This window comes from Phacochoerus africanus, chromosome 2 (genome assembly GCF_016906955.1).
Source record: "Phacochoerus africanus isolate WHEZ1 chromosome 2, ROS_Pafr_v1, whole genome shotgun sequence".
NCBI classification, from domain to species: domain Eukaryota; kingdom Metazoa; phylum Chordata; class Mammalia; order Artiodactyla; family Suidae; genus Phacochoerus; species Phacochoerus africanus.
The window spans coordinates 241,874,054-241,898,756 of record NC_062545.1 but is presented as its reverse complement, the minus strand read 5'-3'; the positions used below and the strand labels follow the sequence as shown (position 1 = coordinate 241,898,756).

The 24,703-nt window shown below is 46.8% G+C and overlaps 1 protein-coding gene across 1 annotated transcript in view; it reads left to right on the top strand.

Moving 5' to 3' along the window:
* TRIM14 (tripartite motif containing 14) overlaps window positions 1-23,032 on the top strand; it is a 28,850-nt gene extending 5,818 nt beyond the window's left edge. Inside the window, exons 3-6 of the mRNA XM_047768010.1 lie at window positions 5,156-5,389; window positions 10,306-10,468; window positions 15,492-15,584; window positions 18,892-23,032. Of these exons, the coding sequence (XP_047623966.1) occupies window positions 5,156-5,389; window positions 10,306-10,468; window positions 15,492-15,584; window positions 18,892-19,427 (1,026 nt within the window). The 3' untranslated portion in view covers window positions 19,428-23,032. The remainder of the gene's footprint in view (window positions 1-5,155; window positions 5,390-10,305; window positions 10,469-15,491; window positions 15,585-18,891) is intronic.
* Window positions 23,033-24,703: the final 1,671 nt, after the last annotated feature.

Genomic DNA, 24,703 nt, shown 5'->3' with positions numbered 1-24,703 from the left:
TGTTCAAAGTCTAGTATTCAGAAGCCCTAGCCAACCAGGCCTAGCCAACCACTCCTTTCCAGAGAGCAATCAGGGACTTGATCATTAATCCCTAACCAACACCCATTCAATGGTTTTCTCTGACATCTTTGTTAATAGACTGTTTGCTTCCCCATCATGGCTCCTCAGGGGCTGGTACATGCCAGGTGAATGGAAAAAAGGAATCAACACTTGCCTGCCACCCTAACTTTTTACTCTCACTGGAATGAGATGACACTATGGTGAAGTAGTTATAGTCTTCTTTCAAATCTTCCAATTTTCCATGGTGAGCTTTTGATACTTTTGTAAACAATGACCAAAAGGTATATAAATACATTATATATATATATTTTTTTCAGGTTGGTAACTGTCTATTGAATCCAAACCACCTGGTAGGGATTTAGGATGGGCATAGGGGAGTTCCCATCGTGGTGCAGCAGAAACAAATCCAACTAGGAACCATAAAGTTGCGGGTCCCATCCCTGGCCTCTCTCAGTGGGTTGAGAATCTGGTGTTGCTGTGAGCTGTGGTGTAGGTCGCAGACACAGCTCAGATCTGGCATTGCTCTGGCTCTGGCATAGGCTGGCAGCTACAGCTCCGATTCAACCCCTAGCCTGGGAACCTTCATATGCCACAGGTGTGGCTCTAAAAAAGACAAAAGATAAATAAAAATAAAAAAGAATGGGCGTAGGTTGTCAGTGCTGAAAGGCCCTTGGAAATGAGGGTACATGGGAAGAGGAGATAACGTATCATTGGCCATGTAGGAGGGCATGGGGGACCTGGGGCCACAACTGGATCCATCACTGTCCACTCAGGAAGATGGGAACCACTTGGAGGGTTTGGGACAGAGGGGACGAATGCAGGTAATGGAGACACAACAGGAGAGAGGCAGAGAAACCAACATAGCAGTGGTGAGGCAGCACTGGCAGGAAGCAACTGCAACCCTGCCTGCAGGGACAAGGGAACAGGTGGTATTCTCAGAGAGCAGGAGTCTGGGCCACCTAGGCAGGAGCTGGAACCAGAGTGGGCTTGTCCTGTGAGAGTCGGAGGGTGGAAGCGACTTGGGAATGCAGCATGGCCCTTGTGGGAGGGATGCCCTGGCTGCTCCGTTTCCCTCACCCTCTGACCTCCCTCTAGTTCCTCTTCCCATTGATCAAACCCATCCTGAAAGAGGATCCTGGAAATTGGGCCTGTAGGCATCCAGACAGGAAGTGGACATGAGACACGGAGGCCTAGACTGGGAGTAAAATAAACAGCCTCAGTTTTGGTTTCTGTGACTTTCCCTGCGACCCACCAGTGCTGTAGGGACTGAATCACAGCATGGGGTCAGGGGGCCAGCAGTTTGACATAAACCAACTTTTGCCAGACTGGGAATGGGAAGATGAGGACTTGGCCAGGCTGTGCTGTTGATCTTGACGATGCCTCTGGACTCCATCAGCCCTGCTGAGCATGGCCACCCCCTGCCTCCCCTGTGGGCCGCTGCCTAAGTCAGAGTCCGGGAGACACCAGAGCTAACATGGCCCGGGCAGGGCTGGAGAGCATGCCTCTTTCCCTGGTGGCAACCTGTGAGAGGTGCCTGCAGCAAGATTGTCCCAAGTCATACTGACTTTTCAGCAAAACCACTCTCTCCATTCTCCTCATAGGCTTCTCACCATCCACAGGAGCCAGACGGGCATCCAAGACCCTGGAAAGAGATGGATTCATGTAGCAGCTAGCTCTCCATATGCAAAACTCCTCACCTTCCCATGACCAGGGCTTTATCGCTGCTCAAGGAGTTTTTCTCCCACAGTTCTTAGACCCTCAACTACTCTCTGCCAGGCTCTGCCCAGCAGTGTCCAAACACCAGCCCAGTTGGATCTGGGATTCAGTTTCACTTTGAACTAATGTGTCCCAGACCAGACAATGTACTTTCTTGTTTGATTGCCAGAATTCTTTCCATCTTTTTTTTTTTTAAGCCATATTGCATAATCAGCCTCATCTGCTTACACGTTAAATTTTCTTACGGTGGATGTGTTTCTACGCCGGGACTTATAACAATGCATAGTGTCATTAAGCTGATTTTGTATATTCTTTACAAAGTGGATCTGTAGAAACTGCTTGGAACACAGTTTGGTTGAAAAGAGATTTGCTCTCAGTTTCTACAGAAAGGTCTTCTGTTTACATATGTTGCCTCCAAAATGTGTTGAGAAATCAAGGGTTTAGAACCCATTTTCTTTCCTTCATTTAGTCATTCAACAAAGATATATTTTGTCCAGGATCACTGACCCATGGAAACCACGTTGTTAAATGTAGACAAATTCCCAAGCCAACCCAAAGCCAATTTAATCTATGTGGCATGTGGTGGTATAAGCTAGCCTCAGAGCCTGAGCACTGCCTAGAACATGATACAGGAAACATGGACTTTGGGAAACCAATCCCCTAGATGCTGCCAAACCACAGTTCCCCTCCCACTAAGAAGAGAACATGGCATCATTGGGGAGTGTGCCCACCCCCATGCCTGCCCAGGGGGCTAAGGGGCTTTCTGCTATGTGGGTGGGCTGCACAGACAATTGGGCTGAGGAAGGAAGCTGGACTAATTTTTTTTAATGATTTTATTTTTAAATTATACTCGTAATATATGAACACATGCTCATTTTTAAGAATTTAAATAGTATATTAGAAGATAGTGTAGAGGAGCGGAAACAATCTGACTGGGAACCATGAGGTTGCGGGTTTGATCCCTGGCCTCGCTCAGTGGGTTAAGGATCCGGTGTTGCCGTGAGCTGTGGTGGCGGTCGCAGATGCTGCTCAGATCTGATGTTGCTGTGGCGTAGGCTGGCGGCTACAGTTCCAATGCAACCCCTAGCCTGGGAACCTCCATATGCCAAGGGTGTGGCCCTAAAAAGACCAAAAAAAAAAAAAAAAAGAAAGATAGTGTAGAGCTATGGAAAGTACAGAGTCCTTTTTGACCATTCCCCCAGCCCCACACCTCTTCCCAGACGTGACCACAACTAACAAACATTTTAAATGCACTTGCAAACATACAGATACATATATCTGTATAGTTTTTGGTTATCTTTTACATAAATGGGACCATCTTATATGTATTATTTTTGCAACTTGTCCTTTTTCACATGATGTCTTAGCTTCCCACAACAGGACATACAGGTCCACTGTATTCTTTGGCGGAGGGGGTAAAGTACACATACCATAAAAGTTACCATTTTAACCAATTTTTTTGGCTGCACCCAAGGCATGTGGAAGTTCCCAGGCCAGGGATCAAATCCCACACCACAGCAGTAAGCCACTGCAATGACAACACCAGATCTTTAACCGGCTGTGCCACAAGGGAACTCCTTAACCATTTTTCAGTGTATAATTCAGTGGCATCAATTACATTCGCAGTGTTGTACAACCATCAGTACTCTTTCCAAAATTTTTTTTGTTACCCCCAAACATAAACCCGGTAATCATTAAGCACTTATTCCCATTCCCCTCCCGCTAGCCCCTGGTAACCTCTCGTCTACTTCCTATCTCTATGCATTGGCCTATTCTAGACATTTCACATAAGCAGAACCATGTAATATTTAACCTTCTGTGTCTGGCTTATTTCATTTAGCATAATGTCTTTAAAGTTCACCCATAACGTTGTAGCACGTGTCAGAACACTGCACTCATTTTAATCACTAAATGTTATTTCCTTGTATGAAAGCAGCATAATTTATATATCTCATAATGAAAATTTTGTCCAGCTTTTGTCTATCACCAGCAATGGTATGGTGAGCATCTTGGTACACAAATCCTTGTGCACATGTGAAACCATTTTCTAAGATCAGTTCCTACAAGAGGATCAAAGGATTTAAGTGTTTAAAAATTTGATGTTAACATATCACCTTGTAAAATGCAGTGCTAGTAGACACTACTCCCTGCAGTGTATGTAAGGTGTGTATGTAAGTGCCTATTCCACACACCCTTACAGACTCTTGGTGTTACCCATCAGTTAACATTCTTCCAGTGTGCTGGCTGAAAAAAAAAAAATTTTTTTTTTTTAATTTTATGGCTGCACCTGCAGTATATGGAAGTTCCCAGGCCAGGGATTGAATCTGAGCCACAGCTTTGACCTATGCCACAGCTTGTGGCAGTGCCGGATTCTTAACCCACTGAGCAAGGCCAACCCACTGAGCAAGGCCATGGATCAAACCTGTATCCTCGGATATACATCAGGTTCTTAACCCCATGAGCCACATCAGGAACTCCCTGCAGTCAGATACTTAACCCACTGTGCTATGGCAGGAACTCTTATATATTCTTTTCTAAACTATTCTGTGCTCTTAATCTTTTTGTCTGTGCCTAAGCTGCATGGTTTTAAATCCTGTAACTTTACAGTTTGCTTTGATATCTAATAAGGCAGCTTATTCTTCATTGATGTTTTAAAAGCAAGTTTTGGCGTCCCTTGTGCTTATTCTCCTGATGATAGATTAACATTTGTTTAATATGCATATTTAATTGGGATTTCATCCAATTTATAGACTAATTTGGAGACAAATGGCATCTTTATAGTAATCAATCTTCCCAGCCAGGAATATGTTTTTTTTTTTCTTCCATGCATTCAGATTTTTTAATATGAATTTTATGCTTTTGTTTATCTAGGCCTTTAGAATTTTTGTTTAGTTTTAAATATTTTGCTATTTTTTCCTACTGTTTTAAAAAAAGTCTTGGCGTTCCTATTGTCAGAACAAATCCGACTAGTATCCATGAAGATGCAGGTTTGATCCCTGGTCTTTCTCAATGGGTTGGGGATCCAGAATTGCCATGAGCTGCGGTGTAGGTTGCAGATGTGGCTCAGATCCCATGTTGCTGTGGCTGTGGCGCAGGCCAGCGGCTGCAGCCCTGACTCAACCCCTAGCCTGGGAACTTCCGTATGCCGCAGGTACGACCCTAAAAAGCAAACAAAATTAAATAAATAAATAAATAAAAGGTCTTTATTTCTCCATGCATTTTCTAGTTGGTTCTAGGTGGTACTAGGAAAGCTTTTAATAAGTGCTGAACTCACTTTTTAGAAGTTACGTTTTTTTTCATGTTGATAATTTTGGATTTCCTGGTTGGCAATCATAACATCTGCATCTGGTTTTTTTGTTTATCTTTTAATTTTTTTCAGGCTCATGCAGAGTCAAGTAAAACCTGGCTGACAGGGAAATTCACTGAACTCAGATTGCTACTTGATGAAGAAGAAGCTCTGGCCAAGAAATTTATTGATAAAAACACACAGCTTGCCCTCCAGGTGTACAGAGAGCAAATCGAGTCCTGTGGGGAGCAAATCAATGTCATGAACAGTCTCTCCGACAAAGTCTGGAGTATCAGCCAGGAACGCAATCCTATACAGCTCCTGCAGGTAAGGCGGGGGTTCTGCCACTGGCCACCACATTTCATCTTGGTTAGGGTGGCCTTGAACACTGTATTCACACACTGAGTAAATACACAGAGAACTGGCTTGTCAGCATGTAGACCTCCTTGCCCTCACCCAAGTGGTCTGAGAATATACATTATTAGGAAGATAATATATGTCTTGGACTACCTGCTAGCAGCCATCATTTTTTGAGGGCCTCTGTGTTCCAAGCACTTCCTATATCTTAGCTCTAATATTTATTAGAATTCTGCAAATTGGATAGTCCACTCCATTTTAGTAATGAGAAATTGATGCTCAGGGAGATGAAAGGACTAATTCAAGGTCATACAGCTGGTAGGTGGTAGATCTGAGATCCAGGTCGTCTGACTCTAAAGCCACGAGTATCACTGCCCAGTCCTCTGCCTGTACAGTCTTAATTGAAGCATCACTCCTGGAGAGGCAGGTGTCCTTGCAAGAGCTACCAAGCTGATTTCAAGAGCTGAGTCACAGTTTGCTGAAAGGGGAGAGAAGGATGGGACTTCTTGGCCACTAGGCTGTGTTAGAAGCTATTTTTTTTATTTGTTTTTCATTTTTATTTTTATTGTTTATTTATTTATTTATTTGGGGTTTTTTGTCTTTTTAGGGCCGCACCTGCCGCATATGGAGGTTCCCAGGCTAAGGGTCTAATCAGAGCTGTAGCCGCCGGCCTACGTCACAGCCACAGCAACATGGGATCCGAGCTGTGTCTGCAACCTACACCACAGCTCATGGTAACGCTGGACCCTGAACCCACTGAGGGAGGTCAGGAATCAAACCTGCAACCTCATGTTCCTAGTCAGATTCCTTTCTGCTGTGCCACAACGGGAACTCCTGTTTTTCATTTTTAAAGTTTATTAAAGTATTATTGATTTACATTGTTGTGATATGTTGGAGGCTATTATCTTGTACTGAAGGAGAATCTAAAAACTAGCCCCTGTGATACTGCTACAGTGAAAGCATATTGTTGATGGTGGTGTGGTGTCCCTGTCTTCAAAGAACCATGAGAGAAACTTCTCAATTGTGTCAGTACTCCTGTACAGTCACCTGTGCACTTAGATTACTTTTCTTTTTCTTTTTTTTTTTTTTTTTTTTTGGCCTCCCCTAGGCATATGGAAGTTCCCAGGCCAGGGATCAGATCTGAACCATAGCTGTGATGTGTGCTGCAGCTGCAGATCTTTTAACCCACCATGCTGGTCTGGGATTGAACCTGCGTCTCAGTGCTCCAGAGATGCTGCCAATCTCGTTTTGACACAGTGGGAACTTCTTTTTTCTTTTTTCCTTTTTTGGATTACTGTTTTCCTCATGTAACTCTTCTTTCTTTTTTTTTTTTTTTTTTTTTTTGCTATAGCTTCTGGGAAGCTTAGAGCCAAATATGTTTCAAATAATTGGGATAAAACTTTGTGGCATACAATTTGTGCCTCATCTCACTTTAGCCTCCAGCTTAAATATTTTTAATTGTTCTATTATAGTTGATTTACATTTTTCTGTCAGTTTCTGCTGTACAGCTTACATTCTTTTTTTTGGCGGGGGTGGGGGGCCTCTTTGTCTTTTAGGGCCATACCCACGTCATATGGAGGTTCCCAGGCTAGGGGTCCAATTGAAGCTGCAGCTGCTGGCCTACACCACAGCCACGGCAATGTGGGATCTGAGCCACATCTGCGACCTACACCACAGCTCACAGCAATGCCAGATCCTTAACCTGCCCACTGATTGAGGCCAGGGATCAAACCCACGTCCTTGTGGATACTAGTCGGGTTTGCTAACTGCTGAGCCATGAAGGAAACTCCCTTTTTTTTTGTTCTGCTTACATTCTTATCCTGGTTTTCTCTGGCTTCATTTTTCTCATTATAAAGGAAAATCTTGCAATTTTATTTATTTTTTTTTATATAATTTTTAAATTTTCCCACTGTATAGCAAGGGGATCAGGTTATCCTTACATGTATACATTACTGATCTTGCAATTTTAGATAACCTGTGTAAGATGTTTTGGAGACTTGTGGGATGAGGCAGGGCACAACTAAGTAAAGACAGCACTGAATTTAACCACAGATTCGCATGGGCTCTGGCTGCAAAATAGAACAAGACAAAAAGTCAGTACAAAACTAGTCAAGCCAGTCCCTGGCAGATATTTCCACTCTTGTGCCTTTATGTGGCCTTGGTCAATTCAGCCTGTATCTCAATGTTAAATAACAACAATAAAAAAAATTCTTAACAAAATATTCTGGGTGAGGTGCTCTTAGGCACAGTAGACATTGTACTTTAAGAAAGGCAAGATGGAGTTCCCATGGTGGCGCAGCGGAAACAAATCCGACTAGGAACCATGAAGTTGTGGGTTTGATTCCTGGCCTCGCTCAGTAGGTTAAGGATCTGGTGTTGCCGTGAGCTGTGGTGTAAGTCACAGACACAGCTTGGATCTGGCATTGCTGTGGCTCTGGTGTAGGCTTGCAGCTGTAGCTCCTATTGGACCCCTAGCCTGGGAAACCTCTGTATGCCATGGGTACGGCCCTAAAAAGAAAAAAAAAGAAAGAAAGGCAAGATGCACAAAGGGGTACATTTATTTTTTTCTTTAACATAATGATCTATTTTAGATATATCTAATGCAGAGGGATGCTTCCATGGAGAAGAATGTTATTCTTCCATCATAGATACAGTTTCAGGGCTTTGTTGTCTTGTTAAAGTTAAATCAGAGTTACTGATTTTCATGATTCATTATTCCTTCCATTTGCTAACTCATTTATTCATCAAATATACACCAAGCAACCTGATTGTACCAGGCCCCCGCTTCACATTAGGAGCTCATGGGTGGGGACACACGCTCAGAAACAGTTATTCACGCAAGTTCTGTATGGGGAATCAGGGAAGACTTCCAGGAGGAGGCGACAGTGGAGCTGATATGGGAGGATAAGGAGGAGCTCATTGGGTATTTACAGATGGACGAAGCAGAGAGGACACCCTAAGCAGAAAGGAACCCTGTGCATGTAAGAGCTTGGCAGGCTAGAAAACAACTGGGATTCAGCCTGAGTGGAGGTGAGCAGGGGTACAAGGGTGGGGTGGTGTTGGGACATACAGCTGGATAAGGAGGCCAGGGTTAGTTGATAAAGGGTCATATATTTGGCCAAGAAGTTTTGACTTTGTCCTGTAAAGAGGACAGGGGCTAGGGGAGAGTTTTGAACCAAGGAATGACTTTGGTGACAGGATGGAGGATGGACTGGGCAGGCCAGGACTGGAGGCTAAAAGGGAAGCTGGGAGGAGACCACAGTATCCAGAAGGGAGATGATGGTGGGCTGGACCAGCAAAGGGGCAGTGGGGATGGGGAGAAGCAGGCAGGTTTGAGAGATGCAACAGGATTGGTGATTGGGGGAATCCAAGATAAGAGTTAGTTTCTGGTTTGAGAGGGGGGTGGCTATGGGACTGTTCTCTGAGTCTGCCAAGTCAAGAAATAGATGTGCCCAGTTTCATTCATTCATTTATTCCATCCTAAACATCTGTCGAGAACCTGCTATAGGCCCTGTGCTAGATGCCAGAGTTACCAAGTGGTGGCATCTGTCCCTCAGCCCCCTCCCAGTTCCATCCCACCCATCTGCCCTCTGGGCCACCCTCCTGCTAGCCCAGAGCTGCTCTCTGCCCTCCCTGCTAGTGCTCTGACTCCCTGACCAGCTCCGCCCCAGCCTTCTGGGTGTGACCTCAGCCCTGTTTCCAGGAATTAACCTTCCTCCCACCCAGATGAGGGTGGGCAATAGACAGGCACCTTCCTAGGTGGGTGGAGCTTGGAGACCATCCCGCAGTCCCTCCTAAGGCTCCATATCCTTCCTGCTGACCACTGGGCCACTGTCCCTCTCTTCTGAGGCACCCATCACTTTCACCTTGTCTTGGGCAGCACTGCCCACTGGCCAGGGCCTGCTTGCCTAAGGCAAACTTCTGTCTTCTAAATCCTTGCCCAGGACAACCCTCCACAAAGTGCAGACAGGGCTCTCAGCTGCAAATGAGAGAATGCATTGTAACTGTTTTAAACAAGAAAGGAGTTATTAGGTAGCTCACAGGAACACCAGGAGGGCTGGAAAGTCAACATGAAAACCAGGTAACAGGCATGAAGTTGAGGCCACGGCACAGGCTTATTCCACTATAGACCCCATGCTTCATCACAGGGCAAAATGTTCCACTGACCCAGGGCCCGGGCCTGACAACACCTGACAGCTACACACTGCTATCACTACCCCACACCCAACTTCCACATGCCAAGTCTTGGAGTGGAGATGCCTTATCACATGCCTACATTCTGGGTGCAAGAAGGCTGGGACTGTTTTCTAGCTTTTTCTTAGCAAAGCCACACTTAGCACAGGAAGGGTATTTAAAAGGCGCTGTGCAGGCAGAAAGCAGGACAGGCCGCCACTGTGGTGGGCACACCTCCTCAGCCAGCGTTCCAGCTGAGCTTCGAGGTCTTTGGCTTCCCCTTTTGGGACATGGTTTTTTGCTGCCTCCTTTGGACAGGCCCCAGGGGTGCCTTCCCCATGGAAACCAGCCCCTCTTTTTGTCCCCCTGTACCTCAAGCAGACCGTTGTCAGTGTCGGTAAAGCTTTGGAGTCCTTTGTGAGGTAGTGGTCAGCCTGCTTCCTCCTGCAGCCCCTAAAGCCCTAATACACAGAATGGACCTCAGTGAACACAGCAGGGAGGAAGGGAGGAATCAGCAGTGTCAGCACTAGAACTGTCTATTAGCGCGGGGCCTGCTGTCCCAGGACTACTCTGCTCCTGGGGACAGCCCGGGCTGGGGGCAGGGTGCAGGTGCAGGGAAGGTTTGTCTTGCTCACAGGCTAGCTTTGCTCTGGGTGCGGTAGTGGAGGCTGGGACACAGCCTGAGCTGCCCTGACCCCCGTGTGCCCTTGCAGGAATACCTGGCTGCTGAGCAGCAGATACAGCAGCAGCTGAGCCTGGGGGAGCTGTGCCACCCCATGCCACTCTCCTTCGAGCCTGTCAAGAGCTTGTTTAAGGGCCTTGTGGATGCCATGCAGAGCCTCCTACAGACGCCACTGGATGTCCGCCTTAAGGAAGGTAAGTCACTGTGTGACCAACTTTGGGTCCTTCACTCCCCTGGGGCCTTTTAGAGACAACCGTGAAGGTTGCCATCCTAAATCATGTCTCTCCTACACAGAGGCTCTAGGCTGGGCAGTCAAGGTCTCCAGGGCTTGGGCCCAACCCTCCCTCCCAGCCTCACCTCTTACCCATCCTGAGACTGGGTCCTGCCTCTGCTCCTGCCCCTCTGTTGCTCCTGGGCTTCTGCCAGGAACCTCAACTTTGCCTGCGCTGGGCCCCCAGCTGGAATGGCCAACTCTCCCTCCTTTTCCTCTCCCAGGTCAGCTATGCTCACCTGGGAAGTCTTTCCATGCCCCCGCTGGCTCGCTCGCTTTCCTGGCCAGCCCCCCTATCCAGGGCCTGCTCCATCTCCTGTGAGTTGGATACCTGCCCCCGAAAGAAAGAAACACTTTGGGTCCAGCTGTGAGGTCATTGCAGGGCCTGACACAAAGCAAGTGCTCAAAAATATCCATTCATTCATTCACCTCTGCTATTAGGATTCGTTCAGAACATGTATTGAGCCCCGATTATGTGCTGGGCACAGCAGTGTACAAGACAAAGCTCCTGCCTTTGTGGTGTTTCATCTCTTAAGAGGAGGACAGACAACAAATGAATACATGTCAGCGATAAGAAGTGTCCTGAGAAAAATAATAAAGCAGAGTAAGAAGAATAGAGGGTGACCAGGAGGAAGAGTTATTTTATATGAGGAAGTGAGGAGAGCCTCCCTGAGGATTGTGAGCTGACCTGAAGGAAGGGCTGGAGAGCGCAGTGGTCACATGATAGACTCCTTCTCTTCCACCTCAGGCAGGGCACCTAACTTTCTATGCCTGTTTCCACACCTGTAAAAATGGAGATGATAATATAGTCCCCTCTCATTGGATGGATTAAATGAGTTCTTACATGTAAAGTGCTCAGAATGGTGTTCAGGCATAAGTACCCTGTGAGCATTAGCTATTATTGTTGCTTCTGCTTTCACATCTGGGGGGAAAGTCTTGTAGGCAGAGGGAAAAGCAAGTGCAAAGGTCCTGAGGCACAAAGTAAGAGTGAGTTTGGCATTTTGAAGGAACAGCAAAGAGGGTGTCAACAGGAGTAGATGTGGGTGCAGGGAGGGAAGAAGAGAGAGATACCAAGGAGACTCCAAAGATTGTGACCCGAGCCACCAGAAAGAAGTTATCATGTTCTGAGATGGGAAAGAGCACTCAGAACTGGAGGGAATGGCCCTTTTGGCTCTGAGCAGCACCATGGTGGTTTGCAAGAGCAAATGCCTGATGAAAGGCAGCAGAAAGGGAGCTAAGAAGAAAGTGGTTGATCTGTTTTCTAAGAAAGGTTGGCCGGAGGTGACTAGGGCGTTGGGAAAACCCTAGTCATGAGAACTCAAGGGTCGTCTGGATGTGAGCCTTGTTATCTGCAGAATGATGAAGCTGCATTTAGAAAATGAGCTAACTACTGAATATGTTCAGGCAAAAACTGCCTAACTTTCATGGCATGGATCTTATCCATGACAAAATGCGCTCCACAGTCAAAAACTGGCAGATCATGATTGAAGCTTATGTTAATGTCAAGACTACCGGCAGTTATTTGCTTCATTTGCTCTGTGTTGGTTTAAAAATGAAAAACCCATTGGAGTTCCCATTGTGGCTCAGCAGAAACGAATCTAACTAGCATCCACGAGGATGAAGGTTCAACCCCTGGCCTTGCTCAGTGGCTTAAGGATCCGGCATTGCCATGAGCTGTGGTGTAGGTCGAAGACACAGCTCAGATCTTGAGTTGCTGTAGCTGTGGTGTAGGCAGGCAGCTGCAACTTCTATTAGACCCCTAGCCTGGGAGCTTCCATATGGTTCAGGTGTGGCACTAAAAAGACAAAAAAAAAAAAAAAAAACCCACAACAATCAGATTCAGAAGATCTCTTACCCCAGCACCAGCAGGTCTGCCAAATCCAGATGATAAAAGCAAGACCCAAAAAAAACCCGATTTAAACGAAGAGGTCAATAGGAGTTCCCGCTGCGGCGCAACAGGATCCATGGCATCTCTGCAGCTCCAGGACACAGATTCGATCCCTGGCCTGGCACAATGGGTTAGAGGATCCAGCGTCACTATAGGCCACAATGTCAGCTTGGATATGATCCCTGGCCAGGGAACTCCATATGCTGTAGGACAGAAAAAAAGAGAGAGAGAGAGGTCAATAAATTATTCCAGACAGCATTAGAGAAGACATAAAAAGTCTTGCCAGTCTGTTTATCTGCTCCATGATGTCTTTGTTAGAAAAGTAAAAGTGCTGACTGAAGAAACCCAGCTTTGACTTGGAAAAACTCATGGAGTTTCGTGGAGAAGGCAGTAGTTGTGGGAAAAGTTACTGAGCTGTTAAAGTTGAAAAAGCCAATGATATGAGCCACCAGCCCAAGAATCTGTTTACAATTCAGACTGTGAATGGTGACAAATAAAAAGAAATCTTTTTTGAAAACAGAGGGAAGAGGCACTGTGGTGAGTGCTGAGAGAGAGCGATGGGGGCCGGAGGGCTGCTCCGACGAGGTGCTCAGGGAAGGCACCCCTGGGGAGGGGGGCATCCCAGCCACATGGGCAGAGGCCCAGGGTGAGGAGGTTCCAGGGGGAAGGAGACCTCCTGAAGAGCACGTGCCAAAGCAGAGGAAGACCTTGACATTTTTGGCACAGAGAGGAGGCCAGGGTGCCTTGAGCACAGTGAAGGGAGAGTGACAAGAGATGAGGTGGAGGAAGTTGCAAATCACCTTGTTAAAGTCTGAAGATCATAGGAAAAGAAGGACAGGGATGAGAAGTGAGGCAGAAGCACCACAGCACCCCTCTGGGGCATGGAGAGAGGCCAGGTCAGCACCTGGCTGCAGAGCAGGAGACTTCAGTGAGCCTGCGGTGTCTGTGGACTCATGGGGGGAGGGGAACACTGGGAGGGCAGTGGTGCTGCAAGACCCCTCATCTTCATCTCCCCCATCTGCCTGAGGAATTAACGAGACACAGCCAGGGACCAAGGGAGCACAGAGGAAGGAGAGAGTGATTCTGTTGAGAAACCAGGAAGATTTCTGGAAGGAACTGGCATTGAGCTGGGCCTTATTGCCAATGCTGCTGGGTTTCAAGCGTGGGAGAGAACAGGGAAAGGCATCCTAAGCTGAGACAAGAGGACGCTGAAGTGTGTTCAGGACACCGTGACCCACGCAGCAGCGGATTTTCTTTGGCTGGTTTGTCAGAGCGGATTTTTCATCTGTGCATGATGTTCCTCTTGTTCATAACTTCCACGGGAATTTTGGATACACAGTCTAACTGAAAATTCTTCTTGAGGTATAATTATTTACAAAGAAAAGCCCATATCACAATCACAGCGGTCAATATATTTCAATTTAAAACAAAGAGAATAGTCAAATGTGGAGGAAAAAAAAAAAAAGAATCATAGCGGTCGGCTGCAGGGAGCACCACCACCCCTGGCAAGAAGATGCTCATATGGTTCCCCAAATGCAGTTCGCTTACATTTACATTCTCAGTGGTCCACTCCCAAAGAACTGGTGGTGGCTGCTGAGTCCATTAGAATAGCTAACACTTGCTCTGTGCCAGGCATTGTCCCAAGCACTTCCCACTGATTCATCCAGCAACTCCTCAGCATTACCCCATGTGGTAGATGCCTTCATTGTCCCCCATTTTACAGATGAGAAAGCTGAGGCTCATGGAGGTTAACTGACTTGCCCTAGGTCACATAGTTGGTAGGGGTAGAGGCAGAATTCAAACAGACTGGTCCCAGAGTCTTGTGTTCTGATCCCCTGGAGTCTGCTTCCTCCCAGGCCATCACCCCTCATCCACCTCCAGATAAGGCTATTATTCTATCACAGGTGATACTGAGAAGCGCTGACTCCCACGAAGGACTCAAGGGGATGGGGGTCTTACAGCACCACTGTCCTTTCAGTGCCCCGGCCACCTCCCTACCTGTAGGTCCACAGATATGGCAGGCTCAACAGGCTGAAATGGCATCCAGCATCTTCCAGCCCCCAACCCCCAATCTGTGGCTGCTTGACTCTGATCTGCGCTTCATTCCCCACTCCTAGCACAGTTAAGCCCTGGTCCTTGTGCCACTGCAGCCTATCCTGAACCTAGCCCCTTTTCTATCCCTGCCATCCCAGTTCAGGTCTGAGCCTCCCGACAGGGCCACTGTCTCCCCTCTCACCCTGCCCCATCCATTCCCCACCAGAGAGCACTTTGGAAATTCTTCTGCTCACATCTGTTCTCCTTCAAACACCTTCCATGGCTCCCCACTCTTTAAATGCCACTCCCAGCACCTGTCCTTAACGTCTTTGCTCCTGCGTTATCCTCTCATGGGGAAAGCCTCCCATCCTTTTTCCAGGTGTCCAAATCTCCCCATCCTTTAAGGGCCAACTGAGGGGCTTCCTCCTCCATGAAACCTTTCCTGACCCATCAAAGCCCTGGAGCCCTTTCACTTCTCGTCTGCAATCTGGAGCATTCTCTGTTTTGAGTGGTGTAGTTCCAGCAAGCTCATTTCTCACCCCATTTACCTGACGGAGCTGCCGAAGACAGGGACCATGACTTAGGTCTCCCCTGAACTCTCTCTTACCTGAAGGAGACGTGAACATGACCTTTCTGAGGACTCAGCTTTAATTTCTTGTTTTCCATCTTTTTCCTGGAATTTGTGTATCTGCCATGAGACTGCCCCCTTCCTGAACTGTTGAATACACAGTTGATCTTCAGGATGCTCTTGGAGGCTGCCATCTCCTCCCAAGTCCAGGTTCACTCACCCTGGCCTGCCATTGCTGGATTTGCTTCCAATCCTAGAAAGTGTCTTTCTCTATAGATGTGAGCCTTGTCCTTGAGCTTTCCTGTGACTGTGAATTTGCACTTCCTACTTAAATTTGCATGCAGTTCTTGGGAAGAGATTATTCAAATCTCTAGCTCTGTAATATTTTTAGTATGTTTTGTAATTTGCACCGCTTGCATGAACGCCAGGCACTCATTTCTCACAATTTGTTGACAGACATGAACTGCCAGCTCTCCGGCTCTTCCAGTGCCAAGCCAGGTTCCTTGTTGAAAACAAGCCCCTCGCCACAGCGATCGCTCTTCTTGAAATGTAAGAACCAGGAGAGGGGAGATGGTGAAAAGGGCGGTGTGTACCAGTGGGAGGGAGGGTCAATGAAGTGGAGGACCCTGCCCCCTTTTTTCCTAAGAGACACAACTTTGGGTTTTTAAACACTTTTAATCAGTTTTTTAAAAAAATACAGAAATCATACATGTTCACTGTAGAAAATCTGGAAAACAAAGGAAAAGTAAGAAAATTGTTTATATCACTGGAGAGCTTTGGAAATTGTTCTGCTCACATCTACCCAAGCAGCCACATGTTAGTAGATGGCTGCTATTATTTGCCCTTTTAGCTGTCTTTGGCATACCTATATCTATATATCAGTATCTATCTATATATATATATATATACAATGATAAATATTTTATATTTTTTTACAAACATGGTGTCATACAATAATACTGTTTTGTAATCTGCATTTTCCTTTACTGATATATTATGAACATCTTTGTTCCCTTAAAATATTAAACAGGTAATGCATGCTTCTTGCAAAGAATTAGAAATTACGTATATCAAAAGAAAATAAATGCCTCCCTCAGAGATAAATGATATTAATATTTTGGCATATATTCTTTCAGACATTTCAAAAGTATATATGTGTACGGATTTTTTAAAAGGAGACATTGTAGATATTCTTTTATAATTTAAAAAATTTAATAGTATAGATTGAACAATTTCAGTAAATACAGATATTACTATTTTTAAAGGATTCGTGGTATTCTATTGAATATGCCACCTTTAAATCAGTCTTATATTGTTGGGCATTTAGGCTGCTTTACATTTTCATTTCTATAAACAGTGATACAATAAACTTCCATTCTTATGCCTATTTGGTGAATTAATGAATAAATGACTTAATACACCTTACTTCATTTTTGGATTTTTTTTTTTTTCGGCCATGCCCGAAGCATGCAGAAGCTCCTGGGCCAGGGACTGAACCTGCACAAAGCAGGTACCTGCGCCACAGCAGTGGCAACACCAGGTCCTTAACCTGCTGCACCACCAGAGAACTCCTAGATTTTTTTTTGCCAAGGAGTAATTTCTCAAAGTGGAATTACTGGACATGCATTTTAAAAAACTAACCTTTCTTAGAAATATAAAATACATAAGGAAAAGTTCACAAATCAAAGGGGTGCAGCTCAATGATTTTTTAAAAAGTAAACATTCTATAATTTCCTTCAGACCATGAAATGGAATATTCCGGCTCCCCAGAACCATTCCTATGCCAGTTCATTATCCCCAAAAGGTAACGGTGAGATTTATCCATCTGATTGTTCATAGCAGTAGTTTGTTGATTTCTACTGTGGTGTAGTATTCTGCTGTATGAGCATAGCACACAGTGTTACTGATGGACATTTTGGGCTGTTTTGGCTTTTGCCTACAGTGAATAATGTTGCTATGTACATTCCTGTGCATGTCTTTTGATACACATATGTATGCATTTCTGCTGGGTATTTACCCAGGAGTGGGAGAAAAGGATGCCCAGCATAACCGCTTCATAACCGCTTTTGTGCAATGTTGTTTTAGATGCCCTAGAGAGGGCCTTGAAACAAGAAAAAGAAATGAAGAGTGCCCTGATGGTTCAGCAGGTTAAGCTGTCACTGCTATAACATGGGTCACTGCTGTAGCTCGTGTTCAATCCCTGCCCCAGGAACTTTGGCATGCCACAGGTGCAGCCAATAAATAAATAGGCGTTCATGTTGTGGCTTAGTGGTAATGAACCCAACTAGTATCCATGAGGATTTGGGTTCAATCCCTGGTCCCTGCTCATTGGGTTATGGATCAGGCATTGTCTCAAGCTGCAGTGCAATTCAAAGATGTGGCTCAGATCCCAACTTACTGTGGCTGTGGCGTAGGCTGGAGGCTGCAGCTCTGATTTTGACCCCTAGCCTGGGAACTTCCACATGCTGGCAGGTGCAGCCCTAAAAAGCACACGCATGCGCGCACACACACACACCCACACCCACACACACACCCCAAAAAGAAAAGAAAATGAAAGTTCTAAGGATGGGGAAAGGGAAAAAAGATCATGATTCACAGATGACAAGATGATTTACAGAAAATCTGAAATAATCTATAGATAAATTAGTTACCAAGTGAATTTAGAACAGCTGCTGGGTGTAATGTCAGCATACAAAAATCAACTATATTCTATGTTTTGGCAATAAACAATTAGAACATGAAAATTATGAAAATTTAAAAACATTATTTTCAGTAACACTTTTTAAAAAACTCAGATTAAATCTAACAAGAGATGTACAAAACCTCTCTACAGAAATCTCCAGTGTTGTCAAGAAGATCATCTGGGAGTCTCTATTAAAGCTGAACATCCATATGCCCTAAGACCTAGACTTTTCTTTAATTGCATGTCTACATATGTGTATAATGCAACAAGAACTGTTATTGGGAGTTTAAATCATTGCCACTGTTATGGAAGACAATTCAGCAATATTTACCAAAGGCCTTAAAAACACAACCATCCCAACTGACTCTGTAGTGGCCAGCCTATGCCACAGTCACATGGGATTCAAGCTGAGGCTGTGACCTGCACCATAGCTCACAGCAACGCCGGATCCTTAACCCGCTGAGTGAAGCCAGGGATGGACCCGAGTCCTCATGGACACTAGTTGGGTTTGTTACTGCTGAGCCATGACAGGAGCTCCCCAGCAATTCATCATTTAGGAACATATCCTACATAAATAATGAGATACATAAAGATGCGTTCGTATTAGTGTTCTCAAAAGCTTTTTTGAAGGCCTAAATATTTTCTAAAGGTGGGAGAGGAGCTGGGTTAAATTATAATTCATCTGTACATCAAAATCTTAAGGTCACCATTAAAGTGTTTTTATAAAAGAATATTTGATGTGGTAAAGTGTTCATAAATACATCAGTAAATTTAAAAAGCAGATTACCCAACAGCCTGTATGGTATGATACCAATGTTAAGGAAAACTATTAAAGGGCAAGTAAAAAAAAAAAAAGGGAAGGATATTACAATCAGGTGTAAAGAGTGATAGGATTTTTTAAATTCTATTTTTAGAAACTGGCAACAAATTCTAAGGTACAAAATTCAAGCGGCACAACGCGTGTGCAGTCAAATGTTCTCTCCTTCCCGTGTAGCCGCAGTTCAGAGGCAATCGGGGTTAAAAGGGTGGTTTTCCACCTTGCCACGGGAGACTTCCGTGTTTTCCAGTTTTCTACCGCGAACCTGTGCTGGGCTAGCAGGGTCGGTCTCCAGGGGGCGGGGCGTGGATCCGGTCCCGCCCACCAGGCGTGGCCCGTTTTCCCCGCCCCTGCAGACGCGCGCACGCCCACGCTGGAGCCGGACACAATGCACGCGCGCCTGCGCCTCTCCGCAGACCGCCTGACCGTGCGCTGCGGTCTCTTCGGCCGCCTGGGGCCTACGCCTACGCTGTGTTTCGACTCGCTGTGGCAAGTGCTGGGCCGCGACTGCTTCGCCGCCGGCCGCCACTACTGGGAAGTGGATGTACAGGAGGCGGGCATCGGCTGGTGGGTGGGCGCGGCCTACGGCTCCCTGCGGCGCCGCGGGGCCTCGGCTGCCGCCCGCCTGGGCTGCAACCGCCAGTCCTGGTGCCTCAAACGCTATGACCTTGAGTACTGGGCTTTCCACGACGGGCAGCGCAGCCGCCTGCGGCTCCGCGACGATCCCGACAGGCTCGGCGTCTTCCTGGACTACGAGGCCGGCGTCCTCGCTTTCTACGACGTGTCGGGCGGCATGAGCCACCTGCACACCTTCCGTGCTGCTTTCCAGGAGCCGCTCTACCCGGCCCTGCGGCTCTGGGAAGGGGCCATCAGCATCCCCCGACTGCCCTAAAGGCCCAGACCTGCTTGACCTGCGTGCGTGCCTCTCCGAGGCTCTGGTCTCACAGGATCCAGACGTGGCTAGTCTACTTCCTCTCTACGCATTCCTCTCCCCCACCAGTCATGTCCTGTGCTTTGAACAGTTCCTCTCCAAGATGAGTTCGTTTCAAACAAGCCCTAAACACATGTCCTCTGCTGCTGCTCTCTCACCCAACCTCCCCTGGTCGTATAACCAGGGCACTTATACTACACTGCTTTTAGTCCAGGTTCCCGAAGGGACACACCCATAGTTGAGACCTAATCATCCTGACCATGTCAGAATACATTATGCTCAGCCTCAGATCATTCTCCCCCCTACAGCACCCAGAACGCCTGGCACATGGTAGGCACACAATAAATGTGTGAATGAATGAGAGTCGCTAAGACTCTTCTATCCCTTAACCTCAGTTGGATCGGCTTCCTCCTCTTTATTCTACTTCAGCCTGTCCATGTCACCTCCCTTAGGAGCAGCTGCAAGGGCTTAACACCTGGAGGTCTGAACACCTTTCCCTGTGCATCCTCCACCCTACAGCCTGAGTGACTTGCCTGAAACCTCACTTAACCTCTTAGAACTATCAAAAGATTCCCAAGATCTATAGGGGAGAAAAAAAAGCACTTTACCTTAGCATTCAAGGCTTTTCTAGTCCGCCCCAAACTACTTATCCTCACCTAGCTCCGACTGCTCTTCTCAGAGACCCTCCAGTCAGAACTGTGTGTCACATAGTTCCACCTCTACACCCTTGCGCCATCACACAAACATAGAGGAAAGCCTTTTCTTCCTTTTGCCTGTCTTCCCTGGGCTTAAGTGCCCCAAGACTTCTCCCCAGGCCACAAGAATCTCTCTGTGAGGTCCACAGTCTAGGACCTGTCTTTCCAATTACTTGGGAAGATTTCTAAGGGCAGCTGTGTCCTATACCTTTCCCTCCCTGAAAAGTTCAGAAAGTCCCTTTCCTCCTGGGCAGTGCATGAAGGACTACCAGTTGGCTATCGTTGAGTCATGAAACAGCTGAACTGGGAAGGCCTCACAGATCACCCAGTCTGACCTCACTGTACTTTTGGGGAGAATAGGATCCTAAAAGAAAGTTGCTTAGAGTCACCCATGGTGATTAAGGGCTGGACCATCCACCCCACCTACCCCAGCCTCCAGGCATGTGTCTCACTTGCCTCCCTGGCCTGGCCCTTGAGGCCCAGCTTACAATCTGGGAGATGTTACTGCTTATTCATTTCTCAGGGGATGTTGGGAAGAAATCAGCAGGTGACTGTTGCTAAGCAACCATGGGCAGTTTTCCCAACTGTTTTGGAATCAAAAGGAGAAGGAACTATGAGTGGGGTTTGGGCAGCCCAGGCATCATTATGCTCCTCAGAGTCCGATGTTGCCAAGGAAACACAGAGAGCCTTGCTTTCCATACAATAGAGAAATGGAGAAGGCCAAATCAGCAGGACCTCCCAGGGAGGTCAGCTCCTCCAGTAGGGAAGTTAAGGCCTCTTTCCAGGGTCTGTGCCTCAGTTCTGAAGGTTGAGCATCCTGTTTGTCAAATTCTTTAGGTGGTTTGGGGGTTATACCATGTTAAACTATCTTAGGTATGAGGGCAGTGGGTAGGATAAGGAAATGCAAAGCTGAATCTCCCTCAGCATTGAAACAGACTTGGTGCAATAATTAGTTTGAACCATATAAAACTGCCAATTTCCAGTAGTTTTGGACCTCAAAATGGCATTTTCATATGGTGCAGTGTAATATAAGTAGAATGCAAGGCGGAAGTGGCTTTAGTTCTACCCAAGTCATCTGAAACTCGAGCTTGGAGAGATGTCTAAGTACTATGCTCCAGCTTTACTGAGAAAAGGGAAATTCTCCTGGGGGTGGCCCGGTGCTGAAATCTGACAGGCATAAGCATTCCTGACAGAGGAAGATGGGCACACTTGACCCCACATCTCTCTTCATCCCTGCAAACCCAGACTTGTCCCCAGACCCACAGCCATAGCAGCCAAGTAAAAATACTTGCTGTTTCCTCAGGCACTGCTCTAATGCTTTACAACTATTAACTCATTTGATCCTTACATCATCCCTAGCAGGTAGAAAGTTATTCCATTGCACACAGAGCAAAATTGAGACAGAGAGTAACTTGCCCAAGGTTACACAGCTAACGGTAGAGCTGGGGATCTGTGCTTATCCCTCTGTTCAGGTGAACAGGGCCAAGTCTCTAACCAGTGCCTACTTGCCCTGGCCTCTCTCTCACTAGGCCTGTGATGCTTTGCTTTTGCCCGGTTACTCTACGGGACTTGAGTCTATCTTTGGTGATTATCTTCCATGGGCTCTGAGAGAGTGTATTACACTCAGAGGCAGATTTGAGAGTTTGGGATTCATGTAGCAAAGACAGAGCTGGACTACAAGGGATGAACACTGGCTTTTGTCAAAAGGCCTGTGCTAGCCAGAAAACTGCAGTTTTGGTCCATAATTGTGACCTCAAGCTCGTCACTGTACTTCTCATTTACATCACCTATAAAATGGGGTTAATGACCCTACCTACCAGTTCTGTGAGGCTCAAATGAGCCAGGGGATAATGAGCTTGCCTTAAAAACTACCCTGCTGTACCACGGGAGGTCCTATAAGCACTCGCAGCGGGGTCCTTGTTGGGCCTGACACGGTGCTGAGACAACTGCCATTCCTAGCTGCCATCTGGCAGTGGCAGGAGCTGTTCTCAGCACAGGCCTGAGCTTCCTTGGGGGTCCATGTCTATAAGGGGACTGACTACTTATTCTCTTTCAGACTTGAGTCTATAGAAACTTCTTGATTGATACAGAAGTTGCTGGCAAATATTTTTAAGTGACAGCAACTTTCCAAAACATGGTTTAATAAAATACAAATAGCTGTCCCTTTTAACCATGTTCTTCATTGGGAGTTCATGCTGCTTCAAGTACACAGCACCTAGGCCTGGGCAGGGCCTTGCTCGTCTCCCATCGCCTCCACAACTTTCTTGCCACAGTCCGCTGGTCCTTGATTGAACATCTCTAGTGATGGGGGAGTTCACTATTTCTGAAGATAATTCGCTTAAGTTCTTGCTTATGTGGAAACAAATCCTGTCTCCTAACTACTCTTGTCCAAGATAGTATTATGTGGCTTCTGGCAACTTTTTAGCAACATTGAAGCCATCTGTGGTCACTGACTAATTTTTTAGAGATTTCAGGGATCCTCCCTGGCCTACTGCACCATCTCTTCTGTTTCTTCAATTCCACTCTGTCAAGGAGCAGGGGACAGTGATGAGAGCCTGGTGGAGGCACAGCCTAGCAGAGGGCACACAGGGGGTGGCCCTGCAGAGCCAGGGCTTGGTGAGCAGGAGTCTATGCTATGAGGAGGGGACAGCCGGCCCGAGAAGCCAAGCTGCATAGGAGTAGGGGGCCCAAGGTTGAGTCCACCATGTCCCTCTCTGAAGCGTTCCTGGGCCTATAAAATACAGTCCAAACTCAGCAGGCTTTTAAGCCTTTGCTTCCTTCCTGATACCTTTGTTTTTTGTTCTTTTTAGAGCCGCACATGCGGCACATGGACGTTCCCAGGCTAGGGGTCGAATCGGAGCTGTAGCCACAGCCACACCAGATCTGAGTCACCACAACTTATGGCAGTGCTGGATCCTTAACCCACTGAGTGAGGCCAGGGATTGAACCCACGTCCTCATGGATACTAGTCGGGTTGGTTACTGCTGAGCCATGATGAGAACTCACCTGACCACCTTTGAAATCCCTTCCTCTCCACTCGGCCATTCCCTGCCAAACCATCACTTGGTGATACAGGGTGCTTCCCATGCCCCAAATCTCACAGTTCCTTGCTCCGTCACTTCTCAATGTGCAGCACAGCTGAACTAAAGTGCCACCTCCTCCAGGAGAGCTTCCCTGGACAGCGCCTCCTCTCCCATCCCCATTCCCATAGCTCCCAGGACTCTTGGGAAACATCTCAGCAGTTCACCCATGCACGGCACTATTTGTGGAGGTACCTGCACCCAACAGCTGGGAACGCCAACAGGCCCTTGGACCACCTGATGCCTGTCTGGGCCCAGCACTGCTTCTCCCACCTGGTGGGCTCAGGGACATATGTGTCCTAAACTTGAGCTTCCCAACCTGAATGGGCCAGAGCTGTGCCCAGAGAGCCATCCATCCTTCTGCCCTCAGGGCCCGGCACAGCATAGGGTGGCCAGCTGCTTCTAGCTGCAGGCAGCCCCATGCTTTACCCTCACTTGTCACACATAGGCTGTCATTTTTTCTGTGTGGCCTGATGGGAAGCGTATTTGAGAGGATGGCCCCCCCGCCCCGCTTCCCTGGTCTCTCCAACACATCACACGGTCCTCTACCCAAAAGGCAGAGTGAAGACCTGTACCTTCAGTGCCTCTTCCAAGTTCGAGCCTCACTGGCTTCTGCCCTCGGAGGGGAATCCAGCTGAGGTCTACAGAGCAGCCTGGGTCCTGCTGACAGTCCAGTCTGGTGGGACCTGGAGCCAACTGTCTGGTTCCCTGCTAGAAACTACTTGCTGCACATTCTTGGCCAGAGCCCAGCCCAGGCCCTTCTGTCCTTTTCTTCAAGACCCACATCCTGTTTCCAGGCCCTGGAACACATCCATCTAGTACCACACTATGTCTCTTCTTGCTAGGAAGTTTTAGATATTTGCTTTAATGCCATCTCTGCTGTTATACAAAAAAGGGCCATGGAGTCAGAAACTGTGATTGTCTACTCATGACTGTTTATAGGGAGAACTAAAAGGGAGTAAGCAGCAGCCAGAAATGGATGCTATCACACTCCAGCTCTTAGCATGTCAATATTATGGATTCTCTTTGACACATGAGTACAACCCGGATTTCTACCCCACCTCACCCACACATACAAACAGGAGTGCCTGTCCAGAAATTGTTCTGGGAACCATAGGATAGGGAGGCCCTATCTTCACAAAAAACTCCACCAGGCAAATGTACCCATTTGAAAAGAGACTCAAATACACGCTTTGAAACAAGAGGAATTATATAGCCAAATAAACATGAACAAAGATTAAGAATTTGAAAATAATCATCTCAGGATGGGTTCAAAAGAACAAAGAGGAATATTATATGGAATTACTGTGAAAGGTTCATGCTGCAGTTGAAGGAAGTACAATGGTGGGGATCTTTTTGGTTAGTGGGTTTGCAGTCTCACCACAAGTCATGGAAGGGCTGATCTCAGCATCTCCACCATAGTCACAAGTCACCACAGCTGCAAATACATTAAGCCCCACAC